This window comes from Sylvia atricapilla, chromosome 20 (assembly GCF_009819655.1).
Source record: "Sylvia atricapilla isolate bSylAtr1 chromosome 20, bSylAtr1.pri, whole genome shotgun sequence".
NCBI classification, from domain to species: domain Eukaryota; kingdom Metazoa; phylum Chordata; class Aves; order Passeriformes; family Sylviidae; genus Sylvia; species Sylvia atricapilla.
The window spans coordinates 88,484-105,910 of NC_089159.1; the positions used below are offsets into that span (position 1 = coordinate 88,484).

General features: G+C 49.5%; 2 protein-coding genes across 3 annotated transcripts in view; one reads left to right on the forward strand and one right to left on the reverse strand.

Moving 5' to 3' along the window:
- Window positions 1–1,993: 1,993 nt before the first annotated feature.
- On the reverse strand, window positions 1,994–7,847 carry LOC136370317 (fibrinogen-like protein 1-like protein). Its single transcript, XM_066333692.1, is given in 4 exon segments — window positions 1,994–2,368; window positions 2,801–3,207; window positions 6,660–6,679; window positions 7,728–7,847. Coding segments are annotated over 4 exon segments (882 nt in total). The 3' UTR covers window positions 1,994–2,033.
- Window positions 7,848–11,959: 4,112 nt separating this feature from the next.
- The window catches only part of BAZ1B (bromodomain adjacent to zinc finger domain 1B), a 46,556-nt gene continuing 41,088 nt past the window's right edge, over window positions 11,960–17,427 (forward strand). Inside the window, exon 1 of one of the 2 annotated variants that reach the window (XM_066333117.1) lies at window positions 11,960–12,199. In XM_066333117.1, the coding sequence (XP_066189214.1) occupies window positions 12,087–12,199 (113 nt within the window). In that variant the 5' untranslated portion in view covers window positions 11,960–12,086. The remainder of the gene's footprint in view (window positions 12,200–17,427) is intronic. The other variant, XM_066333115.1, reaches the window with a different exon arrangement.

A 17,427-nucleotide genomic window follows, 5' to 3' on the forward strand; every position in this document is an offset into this window, starting at 1 on the left:
ATCTGTTCCTCAACATCCAGCTCGGTGCCCTGTTCCCTTGCCAGTCCTGGTGCACATTCTGCTCTGCTCACATCTCCCAGTCGATCACCAGCCAAAGCACAGCAGTGCTGGGGATCAGGACTCATTATCCGAAGCACCGGGCACATGGGAAGCTTCAGTCACTGCCACAGTGCTGGTCGGCACCGGGGCACAGGTACCTGTTAGAGGTGGGTGCACTCACTCCCATCCTAGGGAGGGGGACACAGTGCCAGTTCCCTTTCCCCACAGTCAGTGGACCCTGCTTTGCTTAGGCCCTGCTCATTTCCCAGGCCCTGCACAGCCCACATCTCTGCTACGCACAGGGGGAGGAATCAGCTCAAATAAACCCTGGATCCAGACTGTACTGCCTGATGTCTACTTGTGCAGTGATGCTGGAAACACACACAGGAGCAGGCAGGGTTCTGGGGGGTAACAGTGGAAGATGCTCAGGGGTACCATGTTCAGGCAGAGTTTCATTTGCTGCAACCCTGTCAAAGTTTGTCTTTGCTCTGCTCCATGCCATGGCTGGGGAAGCTGGAATTCCAGCCCCATCCTGCTGCAATGGCTGGGGTAAGAAGGTGCCCCTGAGGGGAGTCAGGTCACCAGGAGGGGGGTCTGTGCCATGGGGATCCATCCCTATGGTGGTGCCCAGCATCTGTCAGCAGCCTAGGACTGGGTGCTGGGAGGTGATGCTCCAATGCCCCCCCAGAGGGTTGGGAAGACCCAGCATGAGTGGGGACCTTGGATTAGCCCTACAGTTCTCAACTTGGGCTTCTGGCAGGGGGGGAACAGTGCCCTCTCATCCCCAGATGCCCCATCTCTGGGGCATCTGGGGATGAGAGGGCACTGCATCATGGCCAGGGCTGTCCAGCCACGGTGTGGGTGACATTTGGTGGCCAGGATGCACCAGGACCTGGCTGGCCACACCTGGATTTTGGCCAGTGACCAGAGAGCCCAAGGGGCTTGGGTAGAGCACTTCCTCCTCAGTGAGCTGAACCCACATTTGCCCAACCTGCCTGGTGGCAATGTGACTGTGCCCTGTGCCAGGATGAACATCTGAGAGTGGGTGCAGCAGGAGCACTGGGTGACACCACTGTTGGTGCCCAACCTGCCCAGCCTGGGGCTGGGGTGTTCCCCAGCAGGGAGCAGACAGACCCTCATCCCTAGGGCTTGTAAGTGCTTGGCAAAGCCCTCAGAGCTGCTCATCTTTCCCTAAAGCATCTCCAACATCAAAAACCTGCAGTTCCTTTATTTAAACGTCACCATGTTTTATTACAATTAACCCCCTATTTGATATTTTTTCTTGGAATCCCACAAATCTTTCAAAAGAAAACTGTCCCTGCCCTACCCTGGTGCTTGCTCTGTATTGGTCTCTACAGCCTGCCAGAGATGTAGAGCTGGATTTGCTGGTGTTTGTTGTTGTTTCGACACAGAATTTTACTGCAGGGTTTAACAAGTACTGCCCTGAAAGCCCATGTGGATGGAAATACTTCTCCAGGTGTAGGTGTCAAGGCCACATCTTCAGAAGTGGGGTAATTCAGATTTTCTAGGAGATAAGGAGTCTTTATGCTTCTCTCGACCCCAGCTGATGAGGGGGTGATGGAAACCCTGAAGATCACAGCCCTGGAAGTGTTCAAAAAACAAGTAGATGTAGCACCAGGGGATGTGAGCTAATAATGGACTTGGTAGTGCTGGGGGAATGGTCGGAATCAAACATCTTAGAGGGCTTTTCCAACCATAACTATGATTGTAAGACAAAGGGATTATTTATACAGTTCAGAATAAGGACATTTTCCTGTGATGCACATCAAGGCATTGTGTTTCCAAACCATGTTTTATTCACTGGAGCAGAAGTACAGGGTTTGCAAGGTGTCAGCCTTGTTATAATGCAATTAAGCCAAGAATAGCTTAAAGGAAAGGACCCTGCAAGGGAAACAGAGGACCTCTGCAAGAGAGATGAAAGACAAACCCCTTGGCAGCCCAGGTTGTGCCCTACTGCCCCCTGCTCCTCTCTCTCAGCAAAGAGTGGCCCAGCAGGACTCTGCTCTGGCCCCATGCCCAGCACAAGCGTTTGGTGAGGTAGCCCTAGCAGTAGGTTTGATGAGGATGGCTGAGGCTCTGCAGTTCCCCTGGCACAGATTGCCTCATGCCATACCCCCTTTGAAGATCAAATGCACAGAGTAACACGCCAAGTGCCACCACCTGCCCCCAGACCTGGCGGCACAGTTTCCGCTATGAGCGTCAAGATCCCAGTCTTCAGCAGAGAACTTCATGTTGTCGTGCATGGTGGTCATACCCTTGGAGGCCATGGCATCCTCTGCTGACCAGGAGTGTGCTCCCAGCCTCCAGGCTGGTAGCCCTGGGATGTGACAAGTAAAAGAATTACAAAAGAAAGGCCCCATAAAATCAGGCCTGCTCCACTAAATTGCCAAAGTTAGCCTGTCACTTCTAAGTAATTTGCAAGTTCCCATGTGAAAACGATCTTGGTATGAAAACTCATTAGCATAACCACCTATTCCTGGGTTGAAAAACAAATGCACCTGCAATAACAAGGATTTGTCCCATGAGAATCAGTAAAGAAAATATGTAAACAATCCCAGAATAGAGAAATTTGATAGACAACTGGAATAGCTTTTACTAACCAATAGAGTATTTGGCAAGAAAGCTATTAACCACTTAATATTGCGCACAAGGTCTGTAAAAACTGTATAAAATTAGTTGTGATAATAAAAAATTGGCTTTTTTCTGCATGAAAATAATGGAGTCCCAGCTAACTTATTACAATACTGGGACCCATCATCCAGGCTGAACAGGTGGTAGTCTGCAAACTTCATGTTATTTGAAGCATCCCAGACAAACCTGACCTGGTAGACATTCTGCCCGGTGATCTGGTGGATGTACTCAGTGCCCAGCCAGAACTCAGTGTTCACATTCCCAAAGCTGTGCTTGTAGGTTCTCCAAGACTCATCCCAGAAGATCGCTGAGTTCTGCTGATTCCTCTGGATGACAGTCCAGCCCCTGTCTGCCCCACTCATCTCACAGTACACCATGATGGTTTGCTGTCCTGTAGGCTGGACTATGTAGATGCCATTGGGGCTGCCAGCAGGGACCTTGCTGCAGTCCCTGGGCCAGCCTGGGGCAGGACAGAAGAGGATTGAACAAGCCCAAGGCACAAACCTGTGGCTGGTTCTGCAAGACCAAGACATTACCAAGCCCTGCCTGCCCAAAGAGCACAGATGAGGCAAATCCCAACGCCCACCTCCCTGGTGTGGCCACAGTTGTGCTTTCCCCACGCCTGCAATGAACACTCACTGAGGAGCCTTTCCATCCTGTTGCAGTTAAAGTTGTCCAGCCAAATAGTCCATCCCAGATCCTCTCCCAAAATAAACACTGCCCAGGGCTGATACTGCGTTTCCCCAGCCACACTGCTTACACACCACAGAGGCATCTGTTGTGTCCCAGGACTTGTCACACACCATCCCCCACATGTTGCTGTACCAAATCTCTATCCATCCCAGGCACTATTTGGAACCATTTACCAGTTCTGCAAATCCTTGGAGAAAAAGGGGTCAAGGAGCTGTCAGTGTGTGAACACAGATACAAGCCTGTGAACAGGCTTGAGCAGAGGCAGGTCTGAACATGGCTTTAGAAGGGCAGAGTCAACACCACATTGAGCGTGACAAGCAGTTCAAGAAGGGATTTAACAGCAGTTAAATTAAAAATGTTAGCTGAGTTCTCTAATTCTATCCTTTTTACTCACTTATATCCGTGTGTAAGCATTGTGATGAGCTTTGTTACTTATCTTCCTGGTGTCATCAACATCTGCACATCATTGTTCTCTATCTGCACCTGGCCAGTTTTGTGATGTCACCTCTAGGCACAGAAAGCACAAGGTCACTGCAGGGACACAGGGATGAAACACAAGGACATTTGAGTTTGCCACTATTAGTGGTACAGTAAAATCAAGTTCTCCAGATGAATCCTTGTTATTCCAAACCCAAGGATGGAAAAAACAAGATGATACAGATTTCCTCCCATCATCCCAGAGACATCTTCCAAATAGGCACTTCTATCACTCTTTTACTTTCAAGCCAGTGAGTTTTTCATATGCATGCATGGTGAGTGCAACTCCATAGCAATGCAGATGCCAGGACTCATCAGCTCAGCAGAACAGCATTTGCTTTGCAGTGCTGCAAAACTTGACAACAGCATCCTCTTGCATCTGCTGATAGCCTAGAAATATTTTGAGGTCAAGGCTACTTGTGTCATGAAATACCTTCCCAGGTGTTAGGCAGCAAAGTGGCTTTTCTTCCTACCCTGTCCTAATGATTTGTCTATGGCTACAGGCTTGGCAGGTCTCAGCCAGCCACAATAGCAGCAATTACTGCCCTTTCCAGTTTCCCACACCACAGGGAAGAGCCTGCAAGTCCTCTCTTGACTTTCCTTAGGAGGAATTCAACAGTGTTGTGGTCTAGCCTCATGGTCCTGCAGTGGCAAGAAGTGATGGGTGACCTAGGAGACGCTCTGGTTTCTGGGAAACCTGACGCAATTCTTCAGCAGCAACATGGACACCACAGGTGAGGCACCAGGTCCCTCAGCTGGAGTCACCAAGCTTCCCCAAAAAGGGAAAACCGATGGAATAGCAGCTTGACATTGCCTCCCCTTGGCCAGCACTGTGTGCTGCAGGGAGAGCTGTGGGACTGGGCCTTGGATGGGTGTCTCTGTCTTCTCTCAATTCCCTGGTCATGGAAACACAGCTCATGTGAAGGAGATTCCCTGCCCATTCCCCAGCCTAAAAAAATATGCTGGTCTTAGGCTAGAGCAATTTCTTACCATGTAGAGGATAGCAAAGAGAGGGGAGAAAACCCTTTCCCAAAGGGATCCTTGGGTACCAAAGGGAAGGTATTCTGTTACGTTAGGTTGTTGGTTGGAGACAGAAACAACATGATTCATCAAGCGTCATCAACAAAACAGCAAAGATTTATTATGGCTACCCCCTTATATAGGGAATGCAAATTTCCTGGGCTTGGATAACTGATTGGCCAGGGTCAGTTGACCACCCAACTCCTTAGCCAGTGATATGTCTACATTCCAGAATGGCTGGGGTCCCTGTTTGAATTCAAATCTATCCTATCATTGCTCACCTAGACTTGTTCTAAATTGAACAAGGCCGAGTTGGATTTCCTGTTATGGCCAGATTTATTTGTCCAGCTACCTGCCAGCTGAGCTGTGACAGTCTGGACAGATGCAAAGGCCACCTCTAGGCTCAGAAGCCTACAGCACCCTACTTTTTGCCCATATAGGTACAAAGGAGCTCCCAGAAAATGCAGGATGCCCCATGGCTGTGACTGACCCAAGGCAGGATTTCCCCCTGAAGACAAACAACTGCGAGCAGGTATTTCCTACCAGGAATTTGGGAGGATTGAACTGTTGGGTAGGGTTTGACAGTTGCACACTCTTGGTGCAGCTGCCTGTGCTGCACTGTCAGTCCAGAACCCTTGACTCAGGAGCTACCAAAATGTGCTAACAGGGATGGCATCATTGGCTTGTCCTACAGAGACTTTATGATTCTTGTATTCCCAGTTGTCTCTTCTGTTTATGTTGGATATTAAGTTCTGCACCTTTAAGACTGGTTTTGAGAGTGGAGGAGAGAAGTGTGTAGGTTTTTTGCAGAAACTGCACTCGCTTCCCCGTATTCCTTCTCATGGACTGTGTTGTCTGCAGCACGAACAGTGGGAGAGAGCTCTTCTTTGCTTTAGTTAGGTTTTAGCAAGCTGAGGTAGAGAAGTTCCCCAGACTGTGGCTTCTCTTTTTCTTGGAACTGATCAGGCCTGCTCTGGACTGAAAACCCAGAAAAACAGTGGGAGCTCACACCTGTGGCCCACCAAGGCCTGGGACGTGGCATTTATCAGCACAGGGGTAACTGATACGAGACTGAGCAAGCCCAGCTACGCCCCATGAGAAGGACTTTCTGAATTTGCCATCTCTTCAGAACAGCGAGAGGTTTTATTGTTTAATATTATTCATTTTTTATGCTTGTGAATACTTTGCTTGTTAAATAAACAGGGGTTTTTTCCACTTTTCTCCAAGGAAATCTTTTCCTGAAACAGTAGGGGGAGGGGTTGCTTGAATCTGCTTTCTAGAGGGACCCCTTTGGAAGCTTCCTCCCAAATTTGCCCTAAACCAGGACAGGCTCTGAAAGTGAAACTGTGACCAAAAATATATAAGGATGTACATTTGCAGCTGGGATGGCCAGGTACTGCCTGAGCAAGACCACTAGCCCAAAAACATGCTTCACACTCACAGGTATGGAGTAAAGCCAGGGCCTTTTAGTCCAGTTCAAATGTTCACTCATGTTAGAAAGGAACAAGATTCCATCTAGCATCTGGATTAACTTCAGGCTAGAGCAGGAGAGCTGATTGAGACACACCGGGGGGTGTCATCACCAGCAGCAAAGAGAAAGAGCATCTGCAGATGTCCCATGGAATCTGCACCTGTTGTGTGTGCTATGAGCCAGGAGCTGGGTGGTGGTCACTGCTGCAGTGGGAGAAGGTCAGTGATGATGGGGATGTTTGGAGACATTCCCTGGGAGCCTGTTGTTTTCCCACCCCTGGGAGCTCCCCAGGCACTGCTCTTCCCACCCCACCAGGATCCTGCCTTCCTGGCAGGGACACAATGTCAGCTCAGCATCAGGCATGCAGCCAGTTCCACTGGAAATGACTGACTGATATCAGTCAAGGAAAATTGTGTCAGAAATTTTATCACAGTCTCCTGGCAATATATCAAAGCAGCATCAGGCTTCTGATTGAATAAGTACCATAAACTGTCCTGCACATAGAAGCAGTCATGGGGTATGGCTTTCTGCAGGAGATGGTTTGATGTATCTGAGCCATTCCTAACTAAATCCTCCCTGAAGTCCCCTCTCCACAGCTCTTCCAGCTCCTCCAGGATTAATCAGCTCTCCCATTTTTCTCTGAAAGACACAAGGCTGCTTGTAGCTCTAAATGCAAACCCCTGTGGGAGCTCCTCTCTGGGGAGCATCAGTGGGGACAGCAGGGTGGCAGCCGTGGCCACCCACCCACAGCTATGTCCTGCTCCCAAGTCCTGTGTTATTTCTGGAGGCTCTTCCTAGCACAATGTCCAGACAGCTGGCACTGAGTCTAGCATTGTGTAGTCCAGCAGGCACTGGAGTGAGGGCAATCCTGATTTTGGATCCTGAGGTGAGAGGCATGTTATGACCCACATGGCCAAAGTCACATTTAAGATCAAACTGCCCTTGGAACACTTGGGGCAGAGTTGGCTTCTGCTGGTTCACCAGCCCAGAGGAGCTATATGGGGGTCACTGGGAAGTCTGGATTGTCATGGGAAGGATAGGGAAACCGAGAAATTGTTTGAAGGTGTAGGAACACAAGAGGAAACAGTTTTCCAAGCACAGATTCCAAGAACAGCTGACATATCAGCAGGACGCAGTGCCCAGAGATTAGGCACATTGACTCCCTCCTGTGTGAGTATGGAGAAAGTCCATGACCCAGAAAAGGGCCTTGCAAACCACCAGGTGAAACGCCTCCAAGTGTGTTTAGAAGCTGCTAGGAACAGCATCAATGCAGTGCTTTCTCAGGGGCTCTCAGGCCAAATAAGCTGGGGAAAAAGCCAGACCAGCAGCATGGCCAGCCTGGACAGGCCTATGTGTCACCTCTCCCACCACTCACCAGCTCCTCCTCACTCCTCTGGGTCACCAACTCTATCTCACTCTCAGAGAGAGTCTGCATGTACCAGGCATGCAAGTCTGCTTTTGTTTCTGAAGAAGGAAAATCTGAGAACATCCCCATGGATGCAGCTTCATCTCCTACCTGTATTCAACACATTTGCTCAGATAAATCCCCTCAGTTCCACCAGCATTTAACAGGAATTGAGAGAGTGGAAGGTTATTTCAAATGAGTCCAAATGCTTCTATTTCCTTTATGTACACTGCTGGTCAAAGTAAGGGAGGATGGGTGCTGAGGGGAAAGGCAAGAGCAGTTGAGGGCTATAAGTGAGAGGGGCAGGGGGTCCAATGGCAATTTCCATCATGTACTCCCTGCTGGAATGCTAAAGGCACCAGCCATGGCTGAGAAGAGGTAGCCAGTGGTTTCATGACAGTGGGCTCCATCCTCACAAGGATGCTTTCATCTGGCTGTGATTAAAGCCTTGCCACCTGGAGGAGCTGCAGCTGCAGGTGTCGGGGGGGGGGGGGGTTTCCTCACCCGAGCTTTAGGTGGTTTAAAGTCCTTGGCCCTCTAAAAAGCCCCGAGTCGCATCGGTGTAAAAAAGCAGAGTCCTCAAGGTTTGTTTTCAGGTTTCTTGTGTTGTTTATTATTTGGTATCTCAAAATTTTCTCTGCTCCCAGCCGAGGTCTGGACAGCAGCTGGGACACGAGGCGACTGCCCCACAGATGGGATGTCCCCTAACATTTATACAGATAATTACGTACTAGTTATTTACTATTTTGTGCCAATGCCCAGTGCCCACACCAGAAATGACATTCTACTTCGGTCCAATCCACTCTAACTACTTTGTGCCATCACCGCCCCAGAAAATGGAGGATGAGGAAGAAGGAGAAGCACATAAGGTACCACCCAAATTCCACCATCTTGTCCCCATTTACTTCTATTCTAAAAATTCTAAAACTATTGAATTCTACATCATCTACTGTGCTAAACTACAATTTTCACATCCTGGAAGTTTGTAATTACTTCTGCAATGTTGAAAGCTTTTCCCATGGATCAAAATCAAACCCGGTGTCTTCCTGGGCTCTGTGCCAAGGTCTCCGAGCCCCCTCGACCGTCTCCACACCCCCCTGTCCAGGGCTCAAACTCCTTTCCTCAGGTCCCAGGCCATCCAAGGGGATGTCCTGGACTCCAACAGCAGGGACTTCACATCTCCAGGTCCTCTATGGTGATACTTGACAGTGACACCAATCCATTGCTGGAATTTGTGCCATCAGTACACACCCAGGAACGCGTACCTGCTGAGCAGAGACTGTTCTCACAGCTCAAGACCCCAGCTTTGGTATGTCCCAGAAGAGGACAGATCACCAGACCCTGCAAATGTGGTCATTTCTCTTCCCAGCAGAGCCAAACAGGCATGATGGGATTTTCCTCTTCAGGCAACCTCTGGTGCATCTGGATAACAGCTGCACATACTGTCCAAACGCAGGACTGCCACCTCCTGGGCACTAGGACAGAGTACACAACAGCCTCAGAAAACCATCCTGGAGTAACAGAGAGCTCTTGAGGTAGAGAAGCTGCTACGATAGGCAGGTATCACTCATGAAGAGAAACCCAACCTTTGGGTGGCTCAGCAAGCAGCTGCAGGGTCAATGAAAAGCTCTCTGATGAGTGTGTGTTTAACCTATGCCAGGAACTACAACACAATTTCGCAGCTTGAGAAAGGACTGGGGGCACCAGACCCTTACCAGTCCTGTATTGACATGGGAGGGTTGCCATGCCTCAGATCCAAATGGCTTTCTATGGAGGAACAGGCAAATGGCTCCACAGTGGATGTGCAGACACGGGCAGCTCACCCTCCCATCCCTCCCTGTGGTCCTGCCTTCCTCAGCTCCCCGCCCTGCCTCTGGCTCCATGCCCAAGGAGTAGCCCTGTGCCTGCTGCCCCCCCTCCTTGCATGCTACTTTTCCCCAGGATCAGACCCCTGATGTGTCCCCATAGTGTCAGAGCTACAAAGTGGCCATATTCACTCAACACTGCCTTTCAGCTAAGCATGCTCTTCCCAAATTATACTGCTCCACAGGTCTGTATCTGCTCCTCATTCTCCCTCCCCACTTTGCCCTGCAGCCCAGAGAGGCAGATATACACCACGTAGAATTTCAGCTCAGGTACTCTACTTTCAGCTTAGGTACTCTAATTTGTCAAAATAACGTGGAATGAAGCCAAGGTCAATGTGAAGTACCACAAGAACCTGTTTCACTGGCTGTGAGCTGACTGTACTTTCAAGCAACTTGTACAGCACTGTAAAGTAAGGGGTAAGGGGTAATGGGTAATGTAACCATTCTAACACTCACTGATGGATTTATGGCATTACATATCTGTTCTGGTACTAAACAGAATCATGGGATGGGATAGGTTGGAAAGGACCTCAAAGTTCATCTTGTTCCATCCAAATCATGGAGAGGGACACCTTTCACTACACCAGGTTGCTCCAAGCCCTGTCCAGTTTAACCCTAGAGACTTCCAGAGATGGGGCATAACTTCACTGGGAACCTGTTCCATTGCAGAATACTACTACTACCAACAACAATAATGTAAGACTGAACACTTGCTACAGCATTACCCTTCTTTCCTGCCTGTTTACAATGCTGTGGAAAATACAGTGGATTTCTGATACCAGAAGACACTGTGCTTTGTGCTCCATTAAGGAACTGCTGTGTTCCAGGGATACTCACAGCACAAACTTCTTCCCAGAATTACACACCTCAAATGAGTGTGAACCCAGGGAAGTTAAATGCTTTTAATACTTCACCAGCATAAAGGATGGGATCCTCATTCCCATAAAGCAATCTAGTAAACACACAATAATAATATGATTATTACATCTACAATCTGGAGAACACTGTGTGAGATCCAGTTACTTTCCTGCCTGCTACAGAGATGAATATCACCATTAATTCTGTTGCTCCAGAGCAGAACTAGTCCCAATCCATACATCTCCTTGGGCTGAATGACCCAGCATAAACATGCTCTCCACATGCAGGGGGCAATCTTAGTGTCAATCAGCCTGACACGGGGCATGGTTAGACTGGGTATTGGCAAAAAATTCTTCCCTGTGAGAATTGTGAGGCCCGGTCATAGCTTGCCCAGAGAAGCTCTGGCTGCCCCATCCCTGGAAGGATCCCAGGCAAGGTTGAACGGGACTTGGAGTAACTTGGTCTAGTGGAAGGGATCCCTGCCCAGGGCAGGGGTTGGAGCAAGACGATCTTTAAGGTCCCTTCCAACCCAAACCATTCTGGGATTCTATGATTTTAAGTAGTTTTCCAGGGCTGCTGCTTCTCATCCTGAAGCAGCCACAACAGGGCTGTATAATGCAAACCTAGTCCTCAGTCTCATCAACAGCACAAACTCAGGATCCCTAGAATATATTTGCACATTAAACACAAATCTGCTTTCCCAGTCCCTGGGGAAAGAGGTATATCACCACTTCTGCTTTAGGCAGCTGCTGCCCCTCCAATCCCCGGTAAACGTTTATGCCGCAAAAAAACTCCCCACATATTTCCTATTAGAAAAAATAAAACCGTAAACCCACAAAACCCACCCCACAACTCTCGAATTTTTGTCTTTCCTCCATTCCCAGGAGCAGCACCCACCGAGTGGCCCGGCCTCCCTCGCCACTGCCCCTACAGCCCGCAGGCCGCGGCTCCATCTCCTCTTCCCCCTCACCCGCCCCGGAGGCCAGCCCAGCGGAGCCATCGCTCCGGTTCCCCGCAGAGCAGAGGGACTCGGAGCTGATAGGACGCTGAAAGGCCACACCGGCGGGGTCGGCCCGGGGCTTCCTATGAGAGCGGCTGCGCCCGCCACACAAACCCTGACCACCCCACAATGCCCCGCGCCAGACGCGGAGGACAAAGCCCGGCGCGCGGCCTCTCCGCGGTACCCGGATAGGCGCGAGGCGGGGCGGTGGCCGGAACACGCTCTGATTGGTGGCTACGGGACTGGAGGGGGTGGAGTGCGCTGTGATTGGCCGTTGCGCGGGAGGGAGGGAGGGTAGATAACGGGGGGCCACAAAATGGAGCCCCGCACTGCGCCGCCACTTATGTAACGTGACCTCTCACCTTGACGCGCCGGCGGGGCGGGGCAAGGCGGTAACGATCGACCGGCCGCGCGGCCAATCCGCGGCTGGCCGAGCGGGCGTCCCGCCAATAGACTATCGGCGCCGTGGCGCCGGGGGTGGGCCCTATGGGGCGGGACGGCGGGGTCGGGGCGCGCGCGCGCGGCCGGTCCCGCTGCCTGCCGTGAGGGGCAGCGGAATCTCCCGCCATTTTTCAATCGTCCCGCCCGGGCTCCGCAGGGTCCACTATGGCGCCGCTACTCGGCCGCAAGCCGTTCCCGCTGGCTAAGCCATTGCCGCCTGGGGAGCCGGGCGAGCGGTTCGTCATCCCCCACACGCAGGAGGCCTTCCGCACCCGCGAGTATCCGCCGCACCGGGGGCGCGAGGGGGAGATGGGGCGGGTCCTGGAGCAGTGGAGCCTAACAAAGCAGTCGTGGGGCCGGGCGGCGAGCGGGAACCTGAGGGAAGCGCGGCGGGCGCTGTCCCGGGCTCGGCGGGGTCGTTGTTCCCTGAGGAGTTCTGGAGCCTGTTCTAGGCGGGCGGGGGAAGTGAGATAGCAGCTCCGCGGGCCTGAAGCGGGCGATGAGCGGAGCTGACGGGGACCGTCAAAGCGGACTGTTCACGCACTCCTGGAGCGGCTGCGGACGTTGGGGTGCCGCGGGCCAGCAGCACACTGGCACCGGAGGCTTCCGCAGTCCTCAATTTTTAGAGCATTAAGCAGCAGTAGGAGTTCTCCCTGTGTACATCCCAGGCTTTCGTTCTGAGCGTATCCCTTCCTGGGCTGCTTTTGCATAAAACTCACTTTATTTTAATTTTTTTTTTCCCTGCGTGTGACAGCCCTTGATCGCAGGATGTGGCCGTGGGCCAGGCAGATGACTGACAGAGCTGCGCGGCAGCAGAGCCACTGTCGGGGTCCGCAGCAGGACTGAAGGGGCAGGATCTCGGCGCTATAATGCAGACTTGCTACTTCAGGAGGCTGGCTTGGTGCTTGGTGTTTATAAACGTCAGGATCTGAGTTGAGAACTAAGGAAGGGCTGTAAGTGAGAGGGAATACATGGATATAGGAAGGAGGTGTTGGCAGTGTGGAAGACAAAGGAGTTGCAGGACTTCCACAGCCCCTGTGTTGAAGAGTTTCTTGTTTCTGCAGTGAGTAGAACAAACAGAGGAAGCCCCTAGGAAGGATTAGGTGGCTTTTGAAGAGGAAATGCATCTCTTGAGTGCAAGTAGGCATTGTTAATGCACTCAGCCCGGTACAAGATTAGGTGGAGTGTTGGAGACTTGCTTTTTCACTGTGTTTCAAATTAAAACATTCAGTCTGTGACACCAGTCTGCTTGTTTGGTGTGTGCAAACTGAAAGTAGCTCAGTCATCCACCTGATCAGGCAGTTCTTTCTCTTTCCCTGTGAGGAGTGATCAAAAAAACCAAGAGTTTAAGCCTAAATACTATTATAAAAGAAGGTGTGGCTTTAAGGGTCATCTGCATTGTCAGAATAGCACAGGGGAGTTCTGGGGCTCCTTCTGAGAGCACCGTTTTCTTGGGTGTTTCTTGTGGATCTTGTGAGTAGGTGGAGGACATGTTTCTGCAAACACTTGAGTGGTATTAAAATGAAGAGGGTGAAAAAAGATAGTTTCTCATCCTGAGAGGGGTGGGTATTAGCTATAGGATCACAACAAAAAAAGAAACCAAGGCAAGCACTGAGTTTCTGGAGAGATGGTCTTTTCTCGGAGGAAGTACTTCATGGGGTGCTGTGGGAGGCAGCCTAGCATGTTCTAGAAAGTTCATCTTGGCAGACAGACATCATGAGGCTAAAAAGAGAAACCAAGCAATGCTGGGTTTCTGCTTTACCTTGTTGACTGTGTGTAATATATGCTAGGCCAAAAGTGGAACAGAAAATTGCAAATGAGCCAGTGAGCTGGAGGGAGATGTTACCCATGGAGGACTTGGAGGTTTTTTTGGCCACTTCTATTTATCCTAGATAGTGTTGATGAGTGGCTCTGGAAGATGAGAATGGCGTACCACGAGCTGCCAACAGATGCCTGGATCTTCACCGGTGTTGCTTAGGCCAAGACCTGACAGAATTGTTTTCTATCTTGGAAAATTATTGATCATCTCTTCCCCTTAAGACTGTGTAAGTTTTTGTACTGCACAGCTACAGTGAGGCATTGGAAAGACATCAAAAGTTCTTAAAAGCTTTTTTTTGTTACGATTTGTAACTGCTGCAGATTGGGATGCACAATAAATGAAGACTGGTGTTGTGCATGAGGAGAGACATCTGCCCCTTGGGTGTGTGTTATGGAAGTGTTTGGCAGCAGTGGGAGTGGAATAAGCTGGTCAGCAGAGCTCAGGTGTTTATTTGGGCCTCTTTTTCCTTTGTAGCTTTATGTGGCTTCCTTTGACTGCCAAATCCTGCAAAAACCTTCTAAGAGAAGGCCTGCTGTGTAGAGCCCTTTGCAACTTGGCAAAGCCTTGGGCCCTGCTAATTGTGTGGTTGTGGGGATGACAGATCATGGGGCAGCCAGGGATAGACTCATCCCTGCAGGAGCTCAGTGGGGTTTGCTCTGAGGTACCTGAAGTGTCAGGAAAATGCTTTGCACATGTAGGGTCCTGTCGCCAGTGCATTGGGTGCTGATCATTTGCAGTCTCCCAAATACCCAATGTGTACCGTGGTGAACAGTCAGCTCAACTGTGGGCGTGTGGGTCTGTTGCAGCATGGTTTGAAAAACTGCTGCTGGATCAAGAAGTGTGTTTGGTTCAGATGCCAGCCTGAGCTGTTCCCGCCAAAGCTTTCCCTCAGCTTCCAGTGCATGGTTTTGGGAAGCTGTGTTGTCTCCTCTCTGGAGAAAAGCCCGCTGTCTTTCTCTAGTTAATACTTCTGTATGGTATTAGTGTAGGGAAGAGGAGGGGTTAGGCCACATTTGGCAGGTTAAAGGCAGCTGCTCACATCCTCACGTGTGATACTGGCCAGGCAAACTCTGCCTGGAAGGTGGCAGCACTAAAGCACTGTTGTGTCACGCTGTCCAATTTTTGCAGAAGAATTTTGCCACACATCCAGGGAGTAGCACCTTTTAAATGTGTCCACTTTTCTGGGAATTTTACCTTCCTGGCTAATAAAAGTGTAAACAGGTCAGATAGAGTAAAACTTTTTTGGAGCTGATATTAGTGGTCTCCCAGAAATTACTAACTGAGGAAGAAGTAAGTTTTTTATTCTCTCAGCAGTTGTTTCGTGCAGTGATTAGCTTGGTTACTTTTAAACATTTTTCTTGAAAAGGGTCCCTTTTTTCTACTGTAATTTTGTTGTGCTTTAATTTTTCTACCTTACAGCATTGAGTGATCTGCAGTGGGATGCAAACAGATGTGATGTATTAACAGCTACAAAGTGGGTAGTCAGCTGTTTCATTTAATATACATGTTATTCATAGATTTTTGGGAGGTGTTCACAAGTAGTTTGCGTCCAGGTTTTTTTATTTATTCCTGTGTTGGTAATTTCTGGCAATGGAGGCTCCAACTGTGTGGAGAGATGGGTTGGTTATGGCATATCAGGGGCATGATGGCTTGCAGTCCTGGATCAGATCTGCTGGACAATCTGAAATTTTTTTGGTTTGTTTCCAGTCCAAGAAGACAAACAGTGTCTATGTAGTGGAAAGTCTGAGCTATAGTACACTTTGCAAAAGCATATTCCTGCATTTTGGCTTTGTGCTGGCCCCAGGAATTCAAAGCAGGACCAGACCTGGAGGTCTTGGCAGAGCACAAAGGCAGGGTCAGCACTGTGGGTCAAGTCTGGAGCCTTGGGTAAGGAGTGTATCTAGGGTCAGTGTTAGATGAGCTGACCAGCTGGAGGTGGGATTAAATTGCATGGAAAAACCAGATCTGAGCTGAACAGGAAATGGCCATATCTGTCACTTCTAAATTCCAGGCTGATCGGGGAAATGTGAGTCCTGATATGGTGAGGTTAAGCCTATTCTCATAGGTGTGTACAAGGAAGGGAGCATTCATAGGGAAAAGTCTCTTGGATCTCCCTACTGATATGGGAAATGATGTTGGGAAAAAAAATGTGTCATTGAGTTTTTCTACAGATACACAGAAGGAGACCAAGGGGAGAATACAGAGGAATTGCTGGATGAAGCTGAAGATGACTGGTGCTCCTGCATTTAAGCTCCTGTCTGGTGTGAGGATTGGATTTGGTTTTAATGCTGTTCTTTGTGGGAAAGGCAAAGGAATAAATAGTATTATGGTTGCAACTTAGTCATTATTAAAGGGATTAATTGAATTATTGAATCATAGACTCTCAGAATGGTTTGGGTTGGAAGAGATCTTAAAGCTCATCTTGTTTCACTCGCTGTTGGGGTCAGCAACACCTGTCAGTAGACTAGGTTGCTCCAAGACCTGTCCAACCTGGCCCCAGGGATGAGGCAGCTTCTCTGGGCAACCTGTGCCAGTCCCAAGTTACTGTAAATGGAAAGAGGATTCCTGGTTTCTTGTTTGAATTTTTTTTTTTTTTCCTCTCCTAGCTCAGCATTACTACAACACACATCACAGTGACGTTCCTGGCCTGTTCGGTGGGGCTTTGCAGATGAGCTCCCTGTGAGCTGTGATTTTTCTTTGCTTCACACTTCATGCCCCTGAACCCTGATAGAACCTCTTGTTTCTGTGAAAAATTAAGCATTTTTTAAACCCCAAGGAGGGTAAGAATGGGCCAGAGGGCTCGAATGAGGTAGGATGATGACTTGTCAGGTCTGCTCTTCTGCTGAGGAGCAGGAGACTCCACAAGCAGGACAAGCTGGGAGACTATGGGATTTCTGCTGGATTTTGCAGTGTCCTTCAGGAAAAGGGAGTACTGTGGCAGACTCTTCTGGAGTTGACTCTGTTACTGGTTAATATCCTTGAATAGTGCTGCTTGCTGTGACTGCAAGTTACCTGTACATCAACACCCATAATGCAGCTGCTGTACTTTGTTATGCTTTACATGGGGCTGTGAGGAAACATCTAAGGAAATTTGCTTTGCTGGAGTTGTAATTCCTAATAGGAATCTTAAAAAAGGAAAAAAAATAGCTTGGTCGTGCTAAAATGTTCTTGAATGACAAAACGTATGAGAATCACTGAGCGCTTTGCCGTGGCTGGTGGCTCTGCCTGTGCAAAAGTGTAGAGCAGTCTGCTGTTCCCAGAAGACTCTGCAAATCGGTGCTGGTGCAGCATGGGCTGAGCTGCGGCTGCACCCAGTGCGCCTTATGCTTCACGCTGACTTTGCTGCTGGAAGGCATATGCAGAAGAAGCAAAAGATGCTTTTCTGGCTTCTCTTTAAAGTTTCTCCTCTTAACTTCCCATTAGAAGGCATGTGGCAACTTGATTGCAGGACAGTTGGTGGGGATTTACACCACACTGATAATTGTATCTGTGTATCTTCTGTCCATAGTGAGTGTGAAGTAGCTGCTCTCTGTTTACCCAGAAGCGGGGAGAGCAGCCAAAGATTCTCACGGTAGAGTGGCTAATGATCTCTGCATCCCCATGACTTGCCCAGGCACCCTTTAATCATGTAATTCCATCTGGAATAACATAACCTTGAGGCAGGTTGTGACACAGGAGTGTTGGCAT